The sequence below is a fragment of the Saimiri boliviensis genome, chromosome 13, assembly GCF_048565385.1.
Source record: "Saimiri boliviensis isolate mSaiBol1 chromosome 13, mSaiBol1.pri, whole genome shotgun sequence".
Taxonomy (NCBI): Eukaryota; Metazoa; Chordata; class Mammalia; order Primates; family Cebidae; genus Saimiri; species Saimiri boliviensis.
Window position 1 is genome coordinate 32,904,148 of NC_133461.1, and position 19,272 is coordinate 32,923,419.

At 45.6% G+C, this 19,272-nt stretch overlaps 1 protein-coding gene across 1 annotated transcript in view; it reads right to left on the minus strand.

Annotated features, from left to right (window-relative positions):
* SLC14A2 (solute carrier family 14 member 2) overlaps window positions 1-19,272 on the minus strand; it is a 72,032-nt gene that overhangs the window by 49,144 nt on the left and 3,616 nt on the right. Inside the window, exons 4-9 of the mRNA XM_010335413.3 lie at window positions 14,810-14,938; window positions 10,436-10,628; window positions 5,542-5,689; window positions 4,013-4,147; window positions 2,199-2,248; window positions 1,212-1,383 (exon numbers count right to left, since the gene is read on the minus strand). Coding sequence (XP_010333715.3) covers window positions 1,212-1,383; window positions 2,199-2,248; window positions 4,013-4,147; window positions 5,542-5,689; window positions 10,436-10,628; window positions 14,810-14,938 — 827 coding nt within the window. The remainder of the gene's footprint in view (window positions 1-1,211; window positions 1,384-2,198; window positions 2,249-4,012; window positions 4,148-5,541; window positions 5,690-10,435; window positions 10,629-14,809; window positions 14,939-19,272) is intronic.

Consider the following 19,272-nt stretch of genomic DNA (forward strand, 5'->3'; position numbering starts at 1 on the left):
TCCCATTACTGGGTATATACCCAAAGGATTATAAATCATTTTACTACAAAGACACATACACATGTATGTTTATCACAGCACTATACACAATAGTAAAGACTTGGAATCAACGCAAATGTCCATTAGTGATAGACTGGATAAAGAAAAGATGGCACATATACTCCATGGAATACTATGCAGCCATGAAAAAGAATGAGTTAATGTCCTTTGCAAGGACATGGATGAAGCTGGAAGCCATCATTCTCAGCAAACTAACACAGGAACAGAAAACCAAACACCGCATGTTCTCACTGATAAGTGGGAGTTGAACAATGAGAACACATGGACAGAGGTAAGGAACATCACACACTGGGACCTTTCGGGGGTTGGGGAACAAGGGGAGGAAAAGCATTAGGATAAATACCTAATGCATGTAGGGTTTAAAACCTAGATGATGGGTTGATAGGTGCAGCAAACCACCATGGCACATGCATACCTATGTAACAAACATGCACATTCTGCACATGTATTCCAGAATTTAAAGTAAAAAAAAAAAATTAAATAAAAAAAGAGATGCTGGTTTGACCTAAACCAAGAAATGCTTATCCTCCATATTGAAGTCACATATAGGATTCTAATTTATTAATTCCTCCCTGCTATGGAATATCACCTGCCCCTTACAAAGACCACTGAATGTTCAAGACTTCTAATTTATATACTTCCATGCCCCAGTTGTCCCTGTTTTGACTTTAAAATTCCATCAGTGTGAAATTCCTCTCTTTGAGCCTCTAGCTCAGCCACTAAGAGAGGCTTCCCTTCCTAGCCTGTGTCCCCTGGCTTTACTCCCAACTCTGTGTCTGCCTAGGAACCACTCAACAAATTTAATTTTAGTTTAACATGCCAAGAAGATCACCTGTTAATTACCTTTCCAAATGACTACTGTTTTTGTTTTAAGTCAACAACATTTAAGACACACTCCTTATTGCTAACTCCAGCAACCTTACTGTAATACCAACTTCCCTTAATGTCTCACGATAGGTAGTTATGGAGATTTGGGCAGAAAATGAAAATCAGCTTCAGGGAAAGAAAGTTACAGATATGCTTGATTCTACACAGGTGCAAGGAGAGGCAAAGAAGGTGAGTGCTGCAACTGATTGAACCAGAGCTGAGAATACAGGGAGCAGACACCACATCAGGCAAAGAGCATTTCTTCCTGGAACGGGGCTAGTCACCGCTGGGGGCCTTTTCTTCACTGCTTTTCACTGTCAAGTAGTAGATGCGGTTGGCCTCAGGGTAGGTGACTTTGCTGAGTGGGAGCCTGAAGATGGCCGGGTTGTTGGTTGTCAGGAGCAGGAAGATGATTGTAGCAAGGCAGAAGGCCCAGGTGCCTGGTGGCACGCCCACCTGGAAACAAAAGCATTGGGGGCTGAAGGACATTTCTAGTTTCCTGTGTTGGGCTGGCAACCCCTGGGGAGAAGGATGCGACAGGTGTTGAGGATGGAGATCCTCCCTCCAGTGAAGGCATTGATATTCCTGTATTCAGAATGTCACAGTAGTTGGTCAAAGAATTTGGGGCTGGGTGCAGTGGCTCATGCCTGTAATCCCAGCACTTTGGGAGGCCAAGGTGGGAGGATCACTTGAGCCCAGACCAGCCTTGGCAACAAAGTGAGACCTCATCTCTACAAAAAAAAATACAAAAGGCAGCTGGGCATGGTGATGCATGCCTGTAGTCCCAGCTACTCGGGAGGCTGAAGTGGGAGGATGGCTTGAGTCCTGGGAGGCTGGGGCTGCAGTGAGCCAAGATTGCACCACAGCACTCCAGCCTGGGCAACTGTGCGAGACCCTGTCTTGCAAATAAAACAAAACGAAACAAGTAATTTGAGGTACAATCAGAATATTTCAATGATGGAGCTGAAAATTGGCCTGAGGATGGTCTCCCATATCCAGCCACACGGCTCCATCTGTCTGTCTGTGTTTTCCATGGCTAGTTACATTGCAGTCTTTCAACACATACACACACCTCCCTCCCCTAGAGGTACATGTATGCAATCGTCAGTCCTTCTTAGGACAACCTTAGATAAACTTTGACAGAGACGTGTGAGCACCAGCTACCATTACCCGCGCAGTGTTCTTCTACCAGATCCCACAACCCCATATGTCCAGAAGCTCTGGTTAGGGAAGAGCATTTTGGGGTAGTGTTCAGGAGAATCCACACTTACCACTGACATGATGTTGGAGATGGCTGCTCCCAGGTATGCACAGAACAGGGCTGTGGAGGAACACGGATCACCAGAGTCAGCTTCCCACTAAGCCACTGCCATTGCAGGACAGAGAGCCCATACCAAGACCAAGAGTCCCATCCTGTCTCCTACAGCCTCAGATTCTGCACCATGACCTGACATCTGGGAAACTTGCCTGGCATTAGCTATCTCTGTAGATAGCTGAGGCCTGTCTCCCACCAGACTGCACATTCTTCAGTCAGAGATTAAAACTTATATTTCCTTTTGTCCCCTTCCTGCTTCCACAGTGGCCTTGCACAGTCAGGAGTCAATAAACCTTATTTGCTTGTCTATGCTGATGGTAGGGATGAGCTAGCACAGGCTGGATGATTGTTGTTGGGGAACAGTGGTCAGACTATATGCGCTCTTGCCAAGGTCCCTACTATTCAAGACTGAGCAGCTGTGATGCTGCTTGATGCTCACTGGGTCTCACTAGGGCTGAACCTTACTGGGCCCCTGAACCAGTACCTAGGAGCCAGGTAGCTGGGTTCCCTCATGGGAGCTGGGTCCTGAGGACAGTCAGGAGAGCTCGTCCATGTAGCTGGTGCCTCTGGACAAGCTCCTTCTGCCCTGCCGCTTTGCCCTTTCTCCTTCTCTGTCCAGAACACCTCTTCTCTCTCTTTGCCAACTCAAATCCTACCAAAAGTACTGAGATAACCCCCAGCCTCTGCCTGTAGGCTTCCCAGATGATTCCAGACCCTGGAATCTGCCACTTCTTTGAAGGCCAAAGGCAGTTACAGGCTGAACTTAAAACAGCAGGCACTTTTGACTTAACAAATATTTACGGGGCCCCCTGTCTCCATGCCCAGCCTCATGCTGGCTGCTGAGGGGGTACAAAAGATATGGAAGTCATTCTCAGTCTCCATGCGTAAGTGGGGAAAAAAACAAAAGAGAAGCTGTTCCAGATGCTATTCTTCTGTTTCCTGGACTCCAGTTTTATGTATTAATGTCCTGTCCTGCTTCCAGAAAACAACACCAGGAGGGGAAAGCTGGTGGGAAGCTGGGTCTGGGGCTGACTCTCCCTTTTGCCATTAATAGCTATATTCTAGGGCAAGTTAATTAGCCCCTCTGAGTCTCATTTCCTTATCTGTAAAATGGGCCAGGCAGGCTATGCCTGGTGGTATTCTTGGGGGGGATTGAGTTCACATATTTATATAACAGGGTCAGGTACTGGGATACAGGTATATGAGAAGGACTATGCCTGATTTCCCTTCTGGCAGCATATTCTCTATTCACTCCATGGAAATCGAGCTTCCATAACGTCGTTATGATTTTTAGTGCTCCTCGTACATCACCTCACTGGATCGTTCCAACAACCTTTGTGGATGCTGCAGCCTTAATAACTATTTGTGCAATTACTGCTCTTCTCCAAGGCTGTAACTTCATGAGGATGTGGTCACCATGATATCTTCTATGCCTAGACTAGGTCCTGGCACTTGGTGGTGCTGTGTAGACAGTTGTTGAATGAAGAGTTATAGAGCGAATGCTGTCACTAGCACACAAGGAAATGCATATGTGATTTCCTTGTAAACTTGACAACACTGTAAATATAACACGGTGAGGTGGTTGTGATCCCATTTGACAGAAAAGGAACCTGAACTCCCCAGGTGTTAAGGGCAGCACTGGTGTTAGGATGCAAGCCGCTGGCCTTTCTGTCACTGCTGAACAGTATTGCTTAGGGTCACCGTGGGTTACACATAAGCAAGGGGAGAAGAAATAGAGTGACCTGGCTGTCAGCTTTTCTGAACACCTACCGCAGATGAGGGCCAGCAGGTGAGTCTGCCAGGTGAGGGCATAGAACATGCCCCCGATGGCGATGCAGGAGAGGACGCAGTTGTAGCTCCAGAGGCCTGCGTAGATGGTCTTGAAGGGCGTGGCCACTGACAGGGCTGTGGGACAAGGGGTGGTATTTCTGTCTGATTTGGGGCCACAGAGCAAAGGCCACCCTGTGGCTGGTGCTAGGTCTCAGGGTGGCCTCCATGCTGTTGTTCACCCCACACCTCCACACCCGCCCATCAAAAGAGCCTCTACAAATGGCATCTGGTCTTAGGAGATCTTCAATGAGAAGAGAACAGTGGTTTCCAAACCATTTGTCAAAGCCACAAGCTTCACTTGGAGGTCTGACTACTTCCTCCTGTGTGAGAAGAGGCAAGGAGGTGGGATTCTAGCCCCTTCCTACTCCTTTGACCCCAGCAACTACAGTCTGAGCAAGAAAGATTCCAAAACGTTCTGAAGATTTAAATGAATATTTTTTTAAAAGTTCTGTTTCAAATAATCCAGAAAAATGTTTCTATACACATATGGATATATGTAGACATATGAATGACACAGCAGGAGTAAGGTGTGAACAGTGGGGAAGCAATGTACAGATGCCTCGTATTTTTATTTTTACCATTTTTTTGATGAGTTGAGAATTATTTCCAAATAAAAAAATACTTGAAAAAGTTTTACTTCCAAAAAATCTTTGAAAAGTTTTGGAAGAAGTCTAAAACAGGTTCCTACTCCCAATTCTCCTACCCTAATCTCTGACTCTGTTGTCAGAAAGAGTAAATACCTATGGAAATGCATGTACAGACATATACACAGGTAGAAATATTCAATCACATGTGTCAAATGGCAATCCAATGTTTGAGAACAATTTTCTTTGTATCTTACCAAAAGTTTCAAAGTGCTGGGCCATTTATTAATATACCACAGTTGGTGTTGGTGACTGCTCCTGTCCCCGCCCTGTGTCCGTGCTGCACTCTCAGCTTCAGGGGCTCAGTTTGCAGGCCAACTTAATCCTTACCCCCTTGCCTCTCTCCACATGTCCTGCTTCTGCAGTCTGACTCATGAAGGCAGGGGGGGAATCCCCACCCCTGACAGTGGTTTTTTTTTTTTTTTTTTTTTTTTGAGATGGAGTCTCACTCTATTGCCCAGGCTGGAGTGAAATAGTTTGATCTTGGCTCATTGCAACCTCTACCTTCCAGGTTCAAGTGATTCTCCTGCCTCAGCTTCCCAAATAGCTGGGATTACAGGTGCCCACCACCAAGTCCAGCTAATTTTTTTTTTTCTTTTTTTTTTTTTAGTAGAGACGGGGTTTCCCTCTGACCTCAGGTAATCCATCATCCTTGGCTTCCCAAAGTGCTGGGATTACTGGTGTGAGCCACTGTGCCTGTCTCCCTGAAAATATTTTAAATAAACTCTAGGGAAGAGAATGTCTGGAAGATTTGCTGTATGTGGGGGAAAAGTGATCTCGAGTGAATTATCCTGAGGACATGAAGAGTAAGGAGCTCTGTCCTACCTGCTAGCATCCCCACAATTGAGCCAATGGCTGCATGCAAGCAGATGAGTGGCGAGGAGATGAACAGAGCCACCAGAAACACGCCGCCTGTCCAGGGATTGTCACAGCCATACACCTGGCCGACCCCAACAGGGATGGCTTGTAACAGCTGCAAAGTTAACAGAATACGGGTTACTGGAGCATGGGCCAATAACACAAAAACCAGACTCCGGGCCAGATTTGAGCCATTCCTCGGGGAGTAATGGAGTGGAACGGGAGGATGACTGCGCCCTCTGGCGTGTGAGAACATGGGAGGCATGAGCTGGAACAAACAGCTCCTCACTCCACCACCCAGCAGGCATCTGAGCACCCCTCATACAAAGCCAGGTCCCCCAACACGGGCTGGGCATGGATGCTTCTGAGGAACATGTGGCTTCTGCTTTGAGGGGACTGGAATGCACCTCCTCCCTAGAATGCCATTGGAAGTTTCAGGGCTCTAGGGGATTTCCTCTAGACCTTCTGAAATCCATAGAAATATTCTAGGAATATTGAAAATATACTAGGCCATATTGATGTATGATTTAACTAAAAGGCACCCAGCCTGTTGGTAGCCAAGTGTAGGCTAGAGGCTCTGAGCTTGACCGCTAGCTGAGGTCTGAGGTCTTTGTCACCCTTGCTGTCTCGTTGTCAAGCCACTGCTGACATGTCCTCTTTGGTGGCCCCTGCCCATTACCTGCTACCCTGGGGGTTGTGAGCCCTTGGAAAGGAGGCATAGGCATGTCTCCTGCTCTTGAGGACTGCGGAGCATTGTGGAAAGGTAATACGTGGCACATCTGGAAAATGGCCTAAAGCCCAAACATCCCTGAGCCTGGCGGTACTGGAATTGGGAAGGATTTGTTCGGCAGCGCTGTCAGACGGCTTTCTCTGGCCAGGCTGAATTGTCCATATTTTTGCAGTTCTTCGAGGGCAGAAAAAGAAAGGAAGGGGAATGGCAGGGCAGGCAGAGTACTGGCGCCAGAGTGGAGGGCTCCAGCTTCCAGCAGGGCTCTGCACAGTTCATTGTGTGACTGTGAGCTTGTCACAGCCTCAATGGTAACATGAAGAGGCTGATTTGGTAGATGATTTGCCAGCTTTAAGACTCTGTAGTTCTTTTCCCCATTGCCAGGTCACATGACCTCTGTGAGGACAGGGCTTTTTATGCCCAGGTACATCATAGATGCTTAACAAATAGGAATTGATTAGGTCAGTGGTTCCCAAACTTTGCTGTACAGTGGAATCCCCTGGGAATCTTTAAACAAATACTGATGCCCAGCTCTTCCCTAGACATTCTGATTTAATTGATATGGGGCATGGCAGGGCCTCAGGTGAGTCTAGCATCCAATGGAGATTAGTTATAGATGATCTACTATAGATGTTGGGAATAATTTAGTTTCTCCCTTTGGGTGAAAATTTGTACTTTTTGACAATTTGATTTAATTCTGGAATAAGTATGATTTCTTCAGGGAGTAGTGTTTAAAGAGCCCTGAGGGCTCTTACACTTTGCCCACTCTTGTTTCTGAATGAATGGCCTTTTAATAACCAAACACTGGACCAGAATCTATAAACTTGTGAAAGGAATGGCAAGGGAGCGAGTGCTCAATCATATTTATATAAACGCAGAAAACACTTTGTACCAGACTGGGGAACTCAGCTTAAATGATAGGAACAGGCTGGAAGTCTACTTAATAAATAGCCCATGATTGCTAACATCTGAGGAATGCTGGATGCTGAGGGGAGTTCATGTCCACCTTTCCATCCGGGAATGCAGATTTTAAGCCCAAGCAGTCAAGAATGAGAGGAATGAGGGAATGATTGGCCTTGGAATGGAGCCTGGGTTTAGAATGAAGCTTCCTCTGCTGGGATCCGTATTTCAGCCTGGTGAGCTGTGCCCCAGGGCGGCCTTCCCTCCTAGCACCGCTGCTCCCAGGCTGCAGCTGACACTCTGGTGTGAAGGGCAGTCAGGTGTGCCATGGAAATTTACTGAGCACCGGGCCTTCTCCACACTCCTTATAATTCTTATATAGCAACAACAAGCTGGTTAAACAAAAAGGAAGGTCCTTCCCTGTTGTTTCAAAGAGAAAGAGGGAAGTGGCATTGATTCACCAAAGCTCAGATTCAGAGGGCAGCAGAAGAAGGAACGCGGTTGTCAGAGTGGTGGGCTGATGGGGCATTAGGAGGGTGGGTATGGGCCTCAGGATGCTGGGTTTGGGTCCTACCAGTTTCTTTTCTTTTCTTTTTTTTTTTTTTGAGACAGAGTTTCACTCTTGTTGCCCTGGCGAAACTCTATCTCAAACAAAAAATGCTCTTGTATTCCTGCCTGAGAACCACTGAGATAGAGAGTGTATAAAAATTAAAATTAACCCTCTGTCTTCTATGCTAATGCCTTTACAATCCCAATTTTAAGTGTTTATTTTAGTATCTTGCCCAAGTTGGAGCGCAATGGCGTGATCTCGGCTTACCACAACCCCTGCCTCCCAGATTCAAGGGATTCTCCTGTCTTAGCCTCCCGAGTAGCTGGGATTATAGGCATGTACCACCACGCCCAGCTAATTTTTTTGTATTTTTAGTGGAGACGGCTTCTCCATGTTGGTCAGGCTGGTCTCGAACTCCTGACCTCAGGTGATCTGTCCACCTTGGCCTTCCAAAGTACTGGGATTACTGGTATGACCCACTGCACCTAGCCGGGTCCTACCACTTTCTAACTATTTATTTTGAAGTTGAACAAGAGACATCTTTTTTCTGTGACCCTCACCACACTGGTCCCCTTGGTGCTGGGTTGTCCAGCCTTGCAGCGTGGAGTCGGGGTTCAGAGAGCCTTTCTTCCTGGTGGTGCCACACGTGCCTTTGGCCATTACTCTGGCAATACCTCATGCATAGAGATCAGGGACAGCGTGTGGCCTGATTGCCAGATGGCCCATCACCGATGCTCCTGGCAGACTTTTGAGTGTTGTGCTTGCTCCAACCCTGCCAGTTTTCCACCTGAGAAGGTGGACATTCCCTTAAATGCAGAGCTCTGTCTTTCCCATTTTCTTAGGTTTATGCCCTAACCCTGCCATGCCTGCCCCAGCCCGAGCCTCAGACACAATTTGAAAAGGTTTTGCATTGTTTGTAGCACGATGGCTGGGGGAGCATCTCCTTTTCTGCTGGGTTTAGATTTAGAGTGTGGCTGTCCTTGTAGGACACTGAAGTGGTTGGTCCCGAGCTGAGCACAGCAGCAGGCTACACTGAGGTGGCAGCACACCTAGATAGTGGCAGGGCTCGAGCATCGTATCACACAAACGATATCTGAGGACTTAGGTGATGATGTCATACTTATTCCAGAATTAAATCCAATTGTCAAACAGTACAAGATTTGGTCCAAAGAGAGAAACTAAATTATTCCCAACATCTATAGTAGATCATCTATAACTAATCTCCACTGCATGCTAGACTCACCTGAGGCCCTGCCATGCCCCATATCAATTAAATCAGAATGTCTAGGGAAGAGCTGGGCATCAGTATTTGTTTAAAGACTTCCAGGGGATTCCACTGTACAGCAAAGTTTGGGAACCACTGACCTAATCAATTCCTATTTGTTAAGCACCTGTGATCATCTTTTACTATTCAAAAGACTATTACAGAAACAATATCCTGAATTACTCTAGAAAGCAGACTAGAACCAATGGGTGAAAGATAAAGGGAGATGGATTTCTGAGGAATGTAAAGAATACCCCAACACTGACCGAGTGGATTCCACCGAGAAGCAGAGGATTTTGCCTCACTGGGATTGTTCACACTGCGGGTACGTGTCCTGCCTTGGACTAGGCAGGTGGTGATTCAAAGCTTAGGTTTTGTGTCAGGCTGCCTGGGTTTTAAGAACAGGCACTATCTGCAACTGGACCTTGGGCAACTAACCCTCTCTGTACCTTAGTTTCTCACCTCTAAAATAGGGATAATGATGGCACCTACAGAATGAGGTGATATTATGAGGGCTAAATGAGTTAATATGTCAAGGGCTTGAAACAGTGTCTGATACATAGGAAGCATGTTAAGTATTAGCTGTTCGCTTTCTCTAAGTTCATTAACAAGGCCAAAGTGTTACAACTCTAAATAATTAATCTTATGTTAGATTTTTATTACAGTCCTCTATCCTCAGTGTCTAGAGATCAGCAGAATAAATGAATACGGGCATTTACGACGTAAGGACAGAAAGCGGGGTTTCTCCACTTTGACCCCGTCGATGCTTTGTTCCGTATTCCTCTCTGCAGGGGCAGGGAGAAGCTGTCCTGTGCGTCGTAGGATGTTTGGCAGCATCCCTGGCCCCTACTCATTAGATGTCAGTGGCACCTCTCGGGTCTTGACAATAAAAATGTCTCCAGACATTGCCTAATGTCTTCAACGGGAAAAATTATCCCTGCCTGAGAACCACTGACATAGAGAGTGTATCAAAATTCACCTTCTATCTTCTCTGCTAACGCCTTTAAAATTCCAATTTTAAATGTTTATTTTAGTATCTCTCCTCTTTATCTGACTATACATTTTATCTAATATTTTTCACTCAACCACCACAATTCTGTGCTGTCAACTTAACGCTCATCTGTTCACTTGTGTACGGTCGGTTTCCCTGTGTAGAATGTAGGCTTTGTAAGAGCAGGATGTCATTGTCTTGTATTCTTAGTATCTGAAAAAGTGCCCAGGCCATGTTACATGTTTAATGAGTACTTGTTGAAAGGATTTATGGACGAGGCAGCAACCTTTTCTGATACTCCGGTGAGACCCATCATCTGGTAGAAACGTTTCTAGAGAAGCTGAGAGCATGGGTAATCCACAAATTGGTTGGCGAGAAGGTCTGCGGTGGAATCTGGGGGTCTCAACTCATCATCACTGGGTAACTTACCAAGGGCATTTCCATCTCTGTCCAGGTGATATTGGGCACTGAAGACACAGGCTCTACCAGTGTCGTGGGGAAGAAGAGGTTGTAGTGGCCTGTGGCTGCAAGGTACGAGGTGATTGCAATGTTGAAGGGCAGCGTGAAGACTGGGAGATCCCACTTGCTGAAGATGGAATTCAAGGCACTTGAAAGAACTGGGCTGAAGATGGAAGAGACAAAGGGTTAATCCCTGTGACATTCTGAGGTCTACATTGTCTCAGCAGCTCTGGCCACTGTATCATTCACCGCCTCTTCTCATAGGGACAGCATTCCTGGCTCCCTTGAGAGTCCAGTGGTCCACTGATCTGAGATAGGGAGTAAGGTACTCAATTTAAGCTCACACCTATTTCTTTCTTTTTCCAATTTGTTGTTATCTGCTTCATAAGCTCACACCTCTGAGAAACAAATTTTAAAAATATTATAACTTAATTTTGGGTAAAATGCTTTATAAAATGGAACTATTTCCTTGTTTTTTAAATTGAGAAAACTAAACAAAATATGATCCTTACAAAATGTAATGTATTGCCTTTGAATTACCAAGATGTACAATGACTATTGTTCAGGGCTGTGATAACATTTGCAAAGACTGACCTTCTAGGAGGAGGCTACAATGGCATATGGGTAATTTGCAGGTCTAGTTTCAACAAAAATAGTTAAACCTACTCTGGAAACTACCAGGGGAAAATAGAACCTTCAGTTGTTCGTACCCTCTGTCTTCTTCACCTTTTCCTTGGAAAGAGAATGGATGGAGACAGATGAAGCTTAGTGCAAATCCTAACTCACTCCTATACGTACCTGCTGAATGAACAATATTAGGTAATTAATCTCCCTTAGCGTCAGTTTCCTCTGGAAGGCACCAGCCACCCTAGACTCCAAATACCCCACATCACCCACACTCATTGACCTGCTGGGCAAAACCTGAAGTCCCATGAGTCTTTTAAATGGGCTGCTTTTAATGAATGACCATGAATTTCAAAAAGCCATTTAAGACTTCCTGAAAACCCTCCTCCACATCCCTAGCCAATTAACTCTCCAACTTGCTGAGACAAGTATTTCACATTTTCACCTTTCTCCTCAAATCTTCCCTGCCTGCTTCCCTTTTGTCTCAGCCAACTGCCTGGCTTTACTTCATTAAGAAAATAGAAGTGACAAGATGAGAAATGCTTGTTTCCCCAGTCATAAAACCTACACCCTGCCTGCTTTCTTCACACATACTCTGCCTCTCTACCTTTTTCATTCTTTTCCCTGTTCTTTGGATCTCATCCGCCTCAAGGACTTTATTTCTGTAATTTTCTCCTCATTCTCCTGTAGCTTCAAACTCTTCTTTTTCTTCGGATCATTCTCATCAGGATATAACACGCTCTAGTATCTTCTACCTTTAAACATCCTCCCCCTTTAAACTGATGGCCACTCCAGCTATGGGTGCATTTCTCTTCTCCCTTTCAGAGCAATATCCCTCAAAATGGTTGGTTTTCTGTGCTATCCCCAATCTTTCTCCTCTTAGTCTTTCCCGAACCCACTCCAATCAGGTGTGTGTCCTCATTACACCATGGAAATGGCTCTTGTCCATTTCACCAATGGCATCTATATTACCAAGTCCATGATCATTCCCTGTTGCTTTGATTTGACAGTTGGACCTGTCCACAATATTGAAATACTTTCTGCCTGGGCTACCATGACACTGGATTTTCTTAGTTCTCTTCTTGCCTACTCTTTCTTATTCTCTCTTGATTGTTTTTTCCCTGTCTTGCCAGACTTCTAAACATTGGAAGAGCCTATGACTCTGTCTTGAATATTTTCTCTCTCATTTAAAAAATCTTCTCTTTTGGGCGATAGCCTTAACTTAAGTAACATAGATGAAAGCTTCTGCCTCCCAAATCTTGATCCTTTTACTACATTCCAGATTTGTACATCCAATTTCCTTTATAATATCTCTGCTTGGAAGCCTATAGTATAATGTGTCTAAACAGAATTCTTGATTTGCATCTTGTCTTCTGCCACCAACCAGTTCTTCTCTTGGTCTTCTGTATCAACCCAGGTACTCAGGCAAATTATAGGAGTGTATTCAATTTTATTTTTTCTCTCCTTGGTATTCCACAACCTCCCAACAAGTTGTGTTGCCTCTATCTTCCTTAATATATACCCCAGACCCACTCACTTCTCACCATGTTCATAGATACACTCTAAACACTCTCATTCCTGTGGCATTTTGTAGCAGATAATTGTAGATTATCGTAGCAGATGCTTCCAGCATCCACTCTTGCTCTAGTTAAAATCCATCTCCATCCTGCAAGCAGATTGATTTGTTTAGATTTAAACCATATCCCATCAAATTTCTGCCTAAAACTCTCTGACTGCTTTCTATCACAGCTGATATAGAAATCAAAAGGGGTACTGGGTCTACAGGGTGTACCTGGCCTGACCCTCATCGAGTCCCTGTCCTCTCCTCCTGCCACTCCTCCATCCTTCACTGGGCTTCTGCCACACCAGTCTTGTTTCTCTTCCTAGAACACGTCACACTTCCCCAGTTGGGGGCTGCTTCTGCCTGAAACGTCCTCCACTCACATCTTCAGATGACAGATGCCTTCTTACCATTTAGGTGACAGCTCAAATGTCCCCTCTGCAAAGTTGTCTTCCCCAATCACGCATGTCTGGAATCATTTGCTGTCCCATTTAGCCTCTCTTCCTTTCCTCAAAGCATTTATTACATCTTGAAATGATCCCTTTTACTAACTAGTTTATGAGTTAGTTAGTTATTTCTGTCTTAGTCAAGAAGAATGTAAGCTCCAAGGGGATAGAGACTTGTCCTTGTTTACAAATAATCCCAGGATCTAGGATTGACCTTTCACTCAACAAATAGTTTTAGGCACTCGACACATATTTGTTTATTGAATGAATCTGTAAAATGGCACTACTAATGCCTACCCTGTGACTTGAATTTCAGGATCCACATAAATGGATTAACGAATGCACTGGAGTAGTAGCACAGAGCCCAGAGTAGGGTGCTCAGTGCTTTTTGTCCATTAAATTGGGAAGTGAGATGGGAGGCACTGATGTCTAATTGCTACCCAGTGCCATGTGGAGCTGTGCCACAGGAGCTGTGCTGAGGGGCTTAATCTATGCAGTTATAAACCAAATGTAGGCAGATGAAGGCTAGTTCTTTTTCTCACAGGCAGAAATGCAGAAACATGGGATGCATTAAGAAAATCCCCATAGAAATGACTGTCTTGGCTTTTTGTCCCAATGGATTAAGAAAGAAACTCTAAGAAGAAACTAAATTGCTCAGGATGTTTAATGCAGTAATTTATTTGCAAGCACTACTAAAATGTAATAAAACAGTACTTAAGCTAAATTAAACTAACTTGTTTTAGTAACTGCAGACTTTGAAACCAAAGAAAGACCTTTACTTCTTAGAGACATTAAAAATAAATTGTCATGTCTGATTTATTGCTGAGAATGGAAATAAATCACCCTGTTTGAGGGGAGTTGAGAATGGGGTGGTATACACATGTGAAGTCAGGGGCTGGCTGACAAAGGTTCACCACGACCAGTGAGCACACTGCAGAGACCCCAAGATGCTCGACAGACCTGCTGTAGATTCACGTGAACTAAGGATTGCATGTGTGAATGGCCCAGCACACCCTTCACTCGGGGAATATTTGTTCCTAACTCGCTTTTATCTTGACCTTCCTATTTCATCTACAATATGAGGTGACTGCCCAGCAAGATCTCAACCGATACTTCCAGTTCAAAGATTCTATGCTTTACGTATAAATATTCTGTTCCAAGAAAGCTCTCTGCTTCTACCACAAGCAGGTTTTCAGCTTTTAGGTCTTAGTTAGGCCGCATAATAGATGATTCCCATGCAACCTGGGGTTTAATAGTGCAGATTGGATTTGGAATGCCAGCATCAAACACTTTCACAAAGTACAACCTGGGGCAAGTGACTTAATCTCTGCACGCCTTGGTCTTCCTTTCTGAAAACTGTGGGCAAATGTAACTGTACTTAGCACTATGTAAGCCTTGCTTAGTGATGTGCTGAGCACATAGGAATAACTTAGGAACTGCTGACCTTTATTACTAAGAATGTCATTCAGGAAGATGATCGTTGCAATAAAAACATGTTGTCTTTTATTGCTTTAAAGCATCCTCCTAATTCCACATTCTAATTCCACATCCCCAAATGACAGAAGAAGTCAGGGGCTTTCATGGTGTCAGACAAGCTAACGTGGCAATGTAGAGGCTGGGCCCCACATGTGTATGTCCTGCCTTTGGCCAGTGTAAGACACAAGTGCCCTGGGGCCCCATGGAGCTGTGAGCAGAAAAAATGAGGTGCCTCACCAGGCCATGGCTGTGAAAGTCACAGGAAACAGAAGCCACCAGTAGTAGTCTAACTTCTCTGAGAGCACAGCCATCAGCAGTCCCACTAGCATCCCGTTGTACCCATGGAGTCCTGAGGCAATGGCAGACCTGGTGGCGAAACAGAGTGACTTTGCGTTTGAAGTTGCTGGTGCTTACTGGGCTCCTCCCTCCTGGTGCTCTGAGGATATGCTTCCTTTAGATGATGCCTTTAATAATAATGCCTTGAAAAACAGTCAGTTCACTCAATGAATGTTGGCCAGCCACATAGCTGCCAGCACCTTTCCTGATGTTAACACACACACACACACACACACACACACACACACACACACAGCCTACGTACCTTTGTCTTTCTGATTAACAATTAAAATTATACACTTTGTCTGTGGCTAAACTCTTTTTTGCTTATCAGGGGAGATTTAGACTGCTAAGTATAGAGGGAAATATAATAGAAACCTGAGGTGTGACACAAGGAAGTTGTGTGTGGGAGTGGGAAGAGGAAGGGAGAGAGAAGAGAGGCAAGGAGAAAGAGTGTTGTGATTACATTGTGTAAAATTCTCTGTCGGTGGCCAGGCACAGTGGCCCATGCCTGTAATCCCTGCACTTTGGGAGTCCAAGGTGGTAGGATCACTTGAGCCCAGGAGTTCAACCAGCCTGGGCAACATGGTGAAACCCCATCTCTACTAAAAATACAAAAATCACCCAGGCGTGGTAGTACACGCCTGTAGTCCCAACTACTTGGGAAGCTGAGGCGAGTGGATCACTTGAGCCCAGGAGGTTGAGGCTGCAGTAACTCAAGATCTCACCATTGCACTCCAGCCTGGATGACTGAGCAAGACTCTGTCTCAAAAAAACAAAAACCAAACAAACGAAAAACAATTCTCTGTAGTTGGAGTCTGGGTACTTTCCCTCTGCACGTCTGTACCAGAGTGAATGAGCTGGTTTAGCTTTGGTTTCCTAGGTGCCCCTTGGTGAGGAGCAGCCCAGAAGTGTGGTAGAACCTCAGTGTGAATGTAGCACCTCTCTCTTTTCCAGAGGAGAAGCTGATATGCACCTATACTTCTCCTCCTGATCCTAATAAACACTGTCCTTGACCTTTCTAATTGCTCTGCTGGACAAGGGGCATGGGCTGTGGGTGAGAGAGGGAGGGGTGTGGGCAGCTTGTGCTGCAAGACCCCTGCCAAGGAATGACCTGTGTGTGCCTGTGGTCAGTCCCTCAGCCTCTCTGCATCTGCCTTAGCTCTAAGAGGGCTGAAGTTTGTCTGTCTGTCTGTTGCTGTGGCCCAGTAACCCAGAAATGTCAAGAGTATCTGTGCATGGAGGACACCCAGCCAGTATTTGTTGAATGAACATGTGGGCATGCTAAACTTTATCATGTATTGGCTGTTCTTGCATGGCAGAAGCTTCTGGAAGCTTCCCTGAGATGCAAGAAGGGAATTCTGGCTAGAAGAGGGCTCCAACCTGGCAGAGGCTGTGGCTTAGGTCTGGAAGGGGGAGAACCTTTCACCTCTGTAGTGACCAGGAAGTCTAGTGACTAGATAAGAGGAGAGCAGGAGGACAGGAAAGGGGCCGGAGAGAGCATATCTAGGCAGCTTCCTGCAAGAAAGCTGTAGTACAAGGCACATGTGCGGAAAAAGGACAAGCTGTGTCCTCAGCTGCTCCCGAGGCCAGGAAGGTCTGAGGGCAGTTGGAGACAGGCAGTAGGTGGGGTGGACGGAGGTGGCAGAGAATACCATTGGGGAACACTTCAGGAGCAGAAATCCATGCTTTTCATAATTTCATCTATTATTTTTAGTGTGTTCACATTTTCCCATTTGTGTCTGGGGATAGAATTTAGTGCTTTTTTGCTTTAATATCAATAGCTGCCCCAGCCTTTGGAAAGTGTCCTTCCAGAACTCTTGTTTTTACTAAAATTTGGGTGGCTCCCGGATTTAGTTGTCAAAGAGAAACCCAATTCCTTGTATTCCCTCCCTGACTATAACAAAATTGAGTTCAACTCCAATGCCATAAAGGTCTTCATTAAGACCACATTCCATCAGAACACTGCAGCGCTGGTGTTGACCTTCAGTTACCATCTGTAAAGTACAGTCTCCGGCTAGTGGGAAAAGGGGGTGGGGACAGTGGAGGTGATTAAAGGATAGGGGTGGTGGTGGAGGTCATGGTTAGAATATGCAGCTGTGTCAGTGGTTCACTGTAGACACCAGTGAGCTTCTGGCTCCTTAAAAGACGTGTGTGTGGATGTTGTGTCCAGTGGCTACAGCTTTGAGCCTATGGCATAGAAAAGGCACTGACCTGTCAGTAACAAAGTCTAGATCTTTCCTAGGCACTGTGGGCATATACAGAACATTGAAAACCAACTTCTCCTGAACATGCTTAGCATATAGCCAGAGAAAGAAGAATAAGAGAAAATTAGAGAACAATTCAATCTAGAACCAGGATGTGTTCTGTGATTGTTCAGAGAGAAGACGGGTTCAGAGAGCATGGAGAGAGTCAGGAGTGTCTCCCTAGGGGAGGAAGGGTTCCAGGGAGTGGTAGAATTAGAGGGGCAGAAATATGGCTGGTGTCAGGGACAGAAGCAAAAGTACTTAACTAGGGACAAGTGTGATGCTGAGTGAGCACTAGGTAGTGTGGGACCCACCAAATGAAACTTGGGGAGCCCAGCTGAGGGGCCGGGCTTTTATCTGATGCCTATTTGTCTTAAATTCTTAATCAGGGTGTTTGTGAGGATTAGGCATGCCTGGTGTGTGTTCCCCCTTATAAAACTGAAGTCTGTGACGTGACTCTCTAAATGGCTTGGCAAGTTTACCAGTAGATTAATGGTGGGGAGGATCATCAAAGAATCAGAGCGTCAGTGCAGGGAGGGTCTTGGGCTCATCTCACTGGACAGTAGATTATACAGATGAGGATAACAGGGCTGGAGGGGGAAGTGCCTGCCTGAGTCACACAGCTAAGAAGGCAGGTAAATTTACCCCGGGTAAATTTTAGCACATAGTGATGAAGTGGTGAGGCAGGGGTTGATCTGCTGGGGCCCAGTTCTGTGCCAGCTGCCCATGATCGACAGGTACATGGAAGAAGGAATAGGAGGCCCGCTAACCAAAGCAGACACGAGGTCCTAGCTGAAGCCCATTTTTCATCTCACCCACCAGTCTGCACGCAAAAGCTTTAAGCCTCTCTTTCATCTGACCTTGAATGGCCTTCTAGGATGCTAGAGTCCGAGTGGTCCCCCAATGCCACCCTAGAGGCGCATGAGCGGCTTCTCACCAGGGCCAGGCTGACTCGTGCATTTTCCTCTGTGGAATGAGGAACGTCAGCTGGGCCTGAGGTTGGTGACGGTGCATCCAACCCTGATTACTTCGGGTTCACCGACGGACCTCTGGCCATGTTGTCCTCACAGGTGCCATGATGGGGACAGCATGACCTTGAGCCCAGAAGATGCAGGTCATGCCTCCAAGTCTAAGTCCTGCCACCCACCGACTGTGGCACCTTTGGTAGGCATCGCTCCCCTTCCAGTCTCCTTTCCCTCACTTGCAAGATGCGGACTCTGTTGCCTTCACAGTGTTGTGAAATAGCGGGAAGAGTCACAGTTAACAAAATATGACAGTTCTCAGGTTGTTTTTTTTTTTTTTTTGAGAGAAACCCACGGTAAGAAATGCATTTTATATTATGACATAGCTTTCACTTTCTTTCTCTCTCTCTCTCTCACATACACAACCCCAACACAAATGAAACTAAAATTTCACCAAGTAATATTTACCGTTGCCACATATAGATTACTCCCATGGGTTTCATTTTATGATATTGTTTTAACTCAAAAACCGCTGCTGACAATTAATTCATAATCTGCGAATGGGTTGGTGACCCCAAAACGGAAAAACACTAAGATAGGGGATAATCCAGTGTTTTCCAAACTTCTCTGACCACCGGAAGCATCTAGGAAGACCTTGTTAAAAGTACACGCTCCCGGATCTACTGAATTGGCACAGCTATGAGAGGAACGGGGAGGGGTGGGGCTGAAACTATTTCTTAACAACCACCTTAAGTGATTCTGACCATCAGGAAAGTCTGGGAACCACTGGAATAGTATGCAGCAAAGTTGGAGGAAGTGGTCAAATTCCACAAAATGCGAGTTGTTTTGTTCTTTCTCTTTTCCCTTCCCTTTCTTTCCTTTCTTTTTCCTTCTCTCCTTCCTTCCCTCCCTCCCATCCGTCCATACATCCTTCCTTCCTTCCTCTCTCTTTCTCTCTCTCTACCCACCCCCCATCCCAAGCTGAAGTGCAGCGACGTGATCTCAGCTCACTGCAACCTCTGCCTCCCAGATTCAAGAGATCCTCAGCCTTCCAGAGCGCTGGGATTACAGGGGTGCGCCATGACACACAGCTAATTTTTATATTTTTAGTAGAGACAGGGTTTCACCATGTTGGCTAGGCTGGCCTCAAATTCTT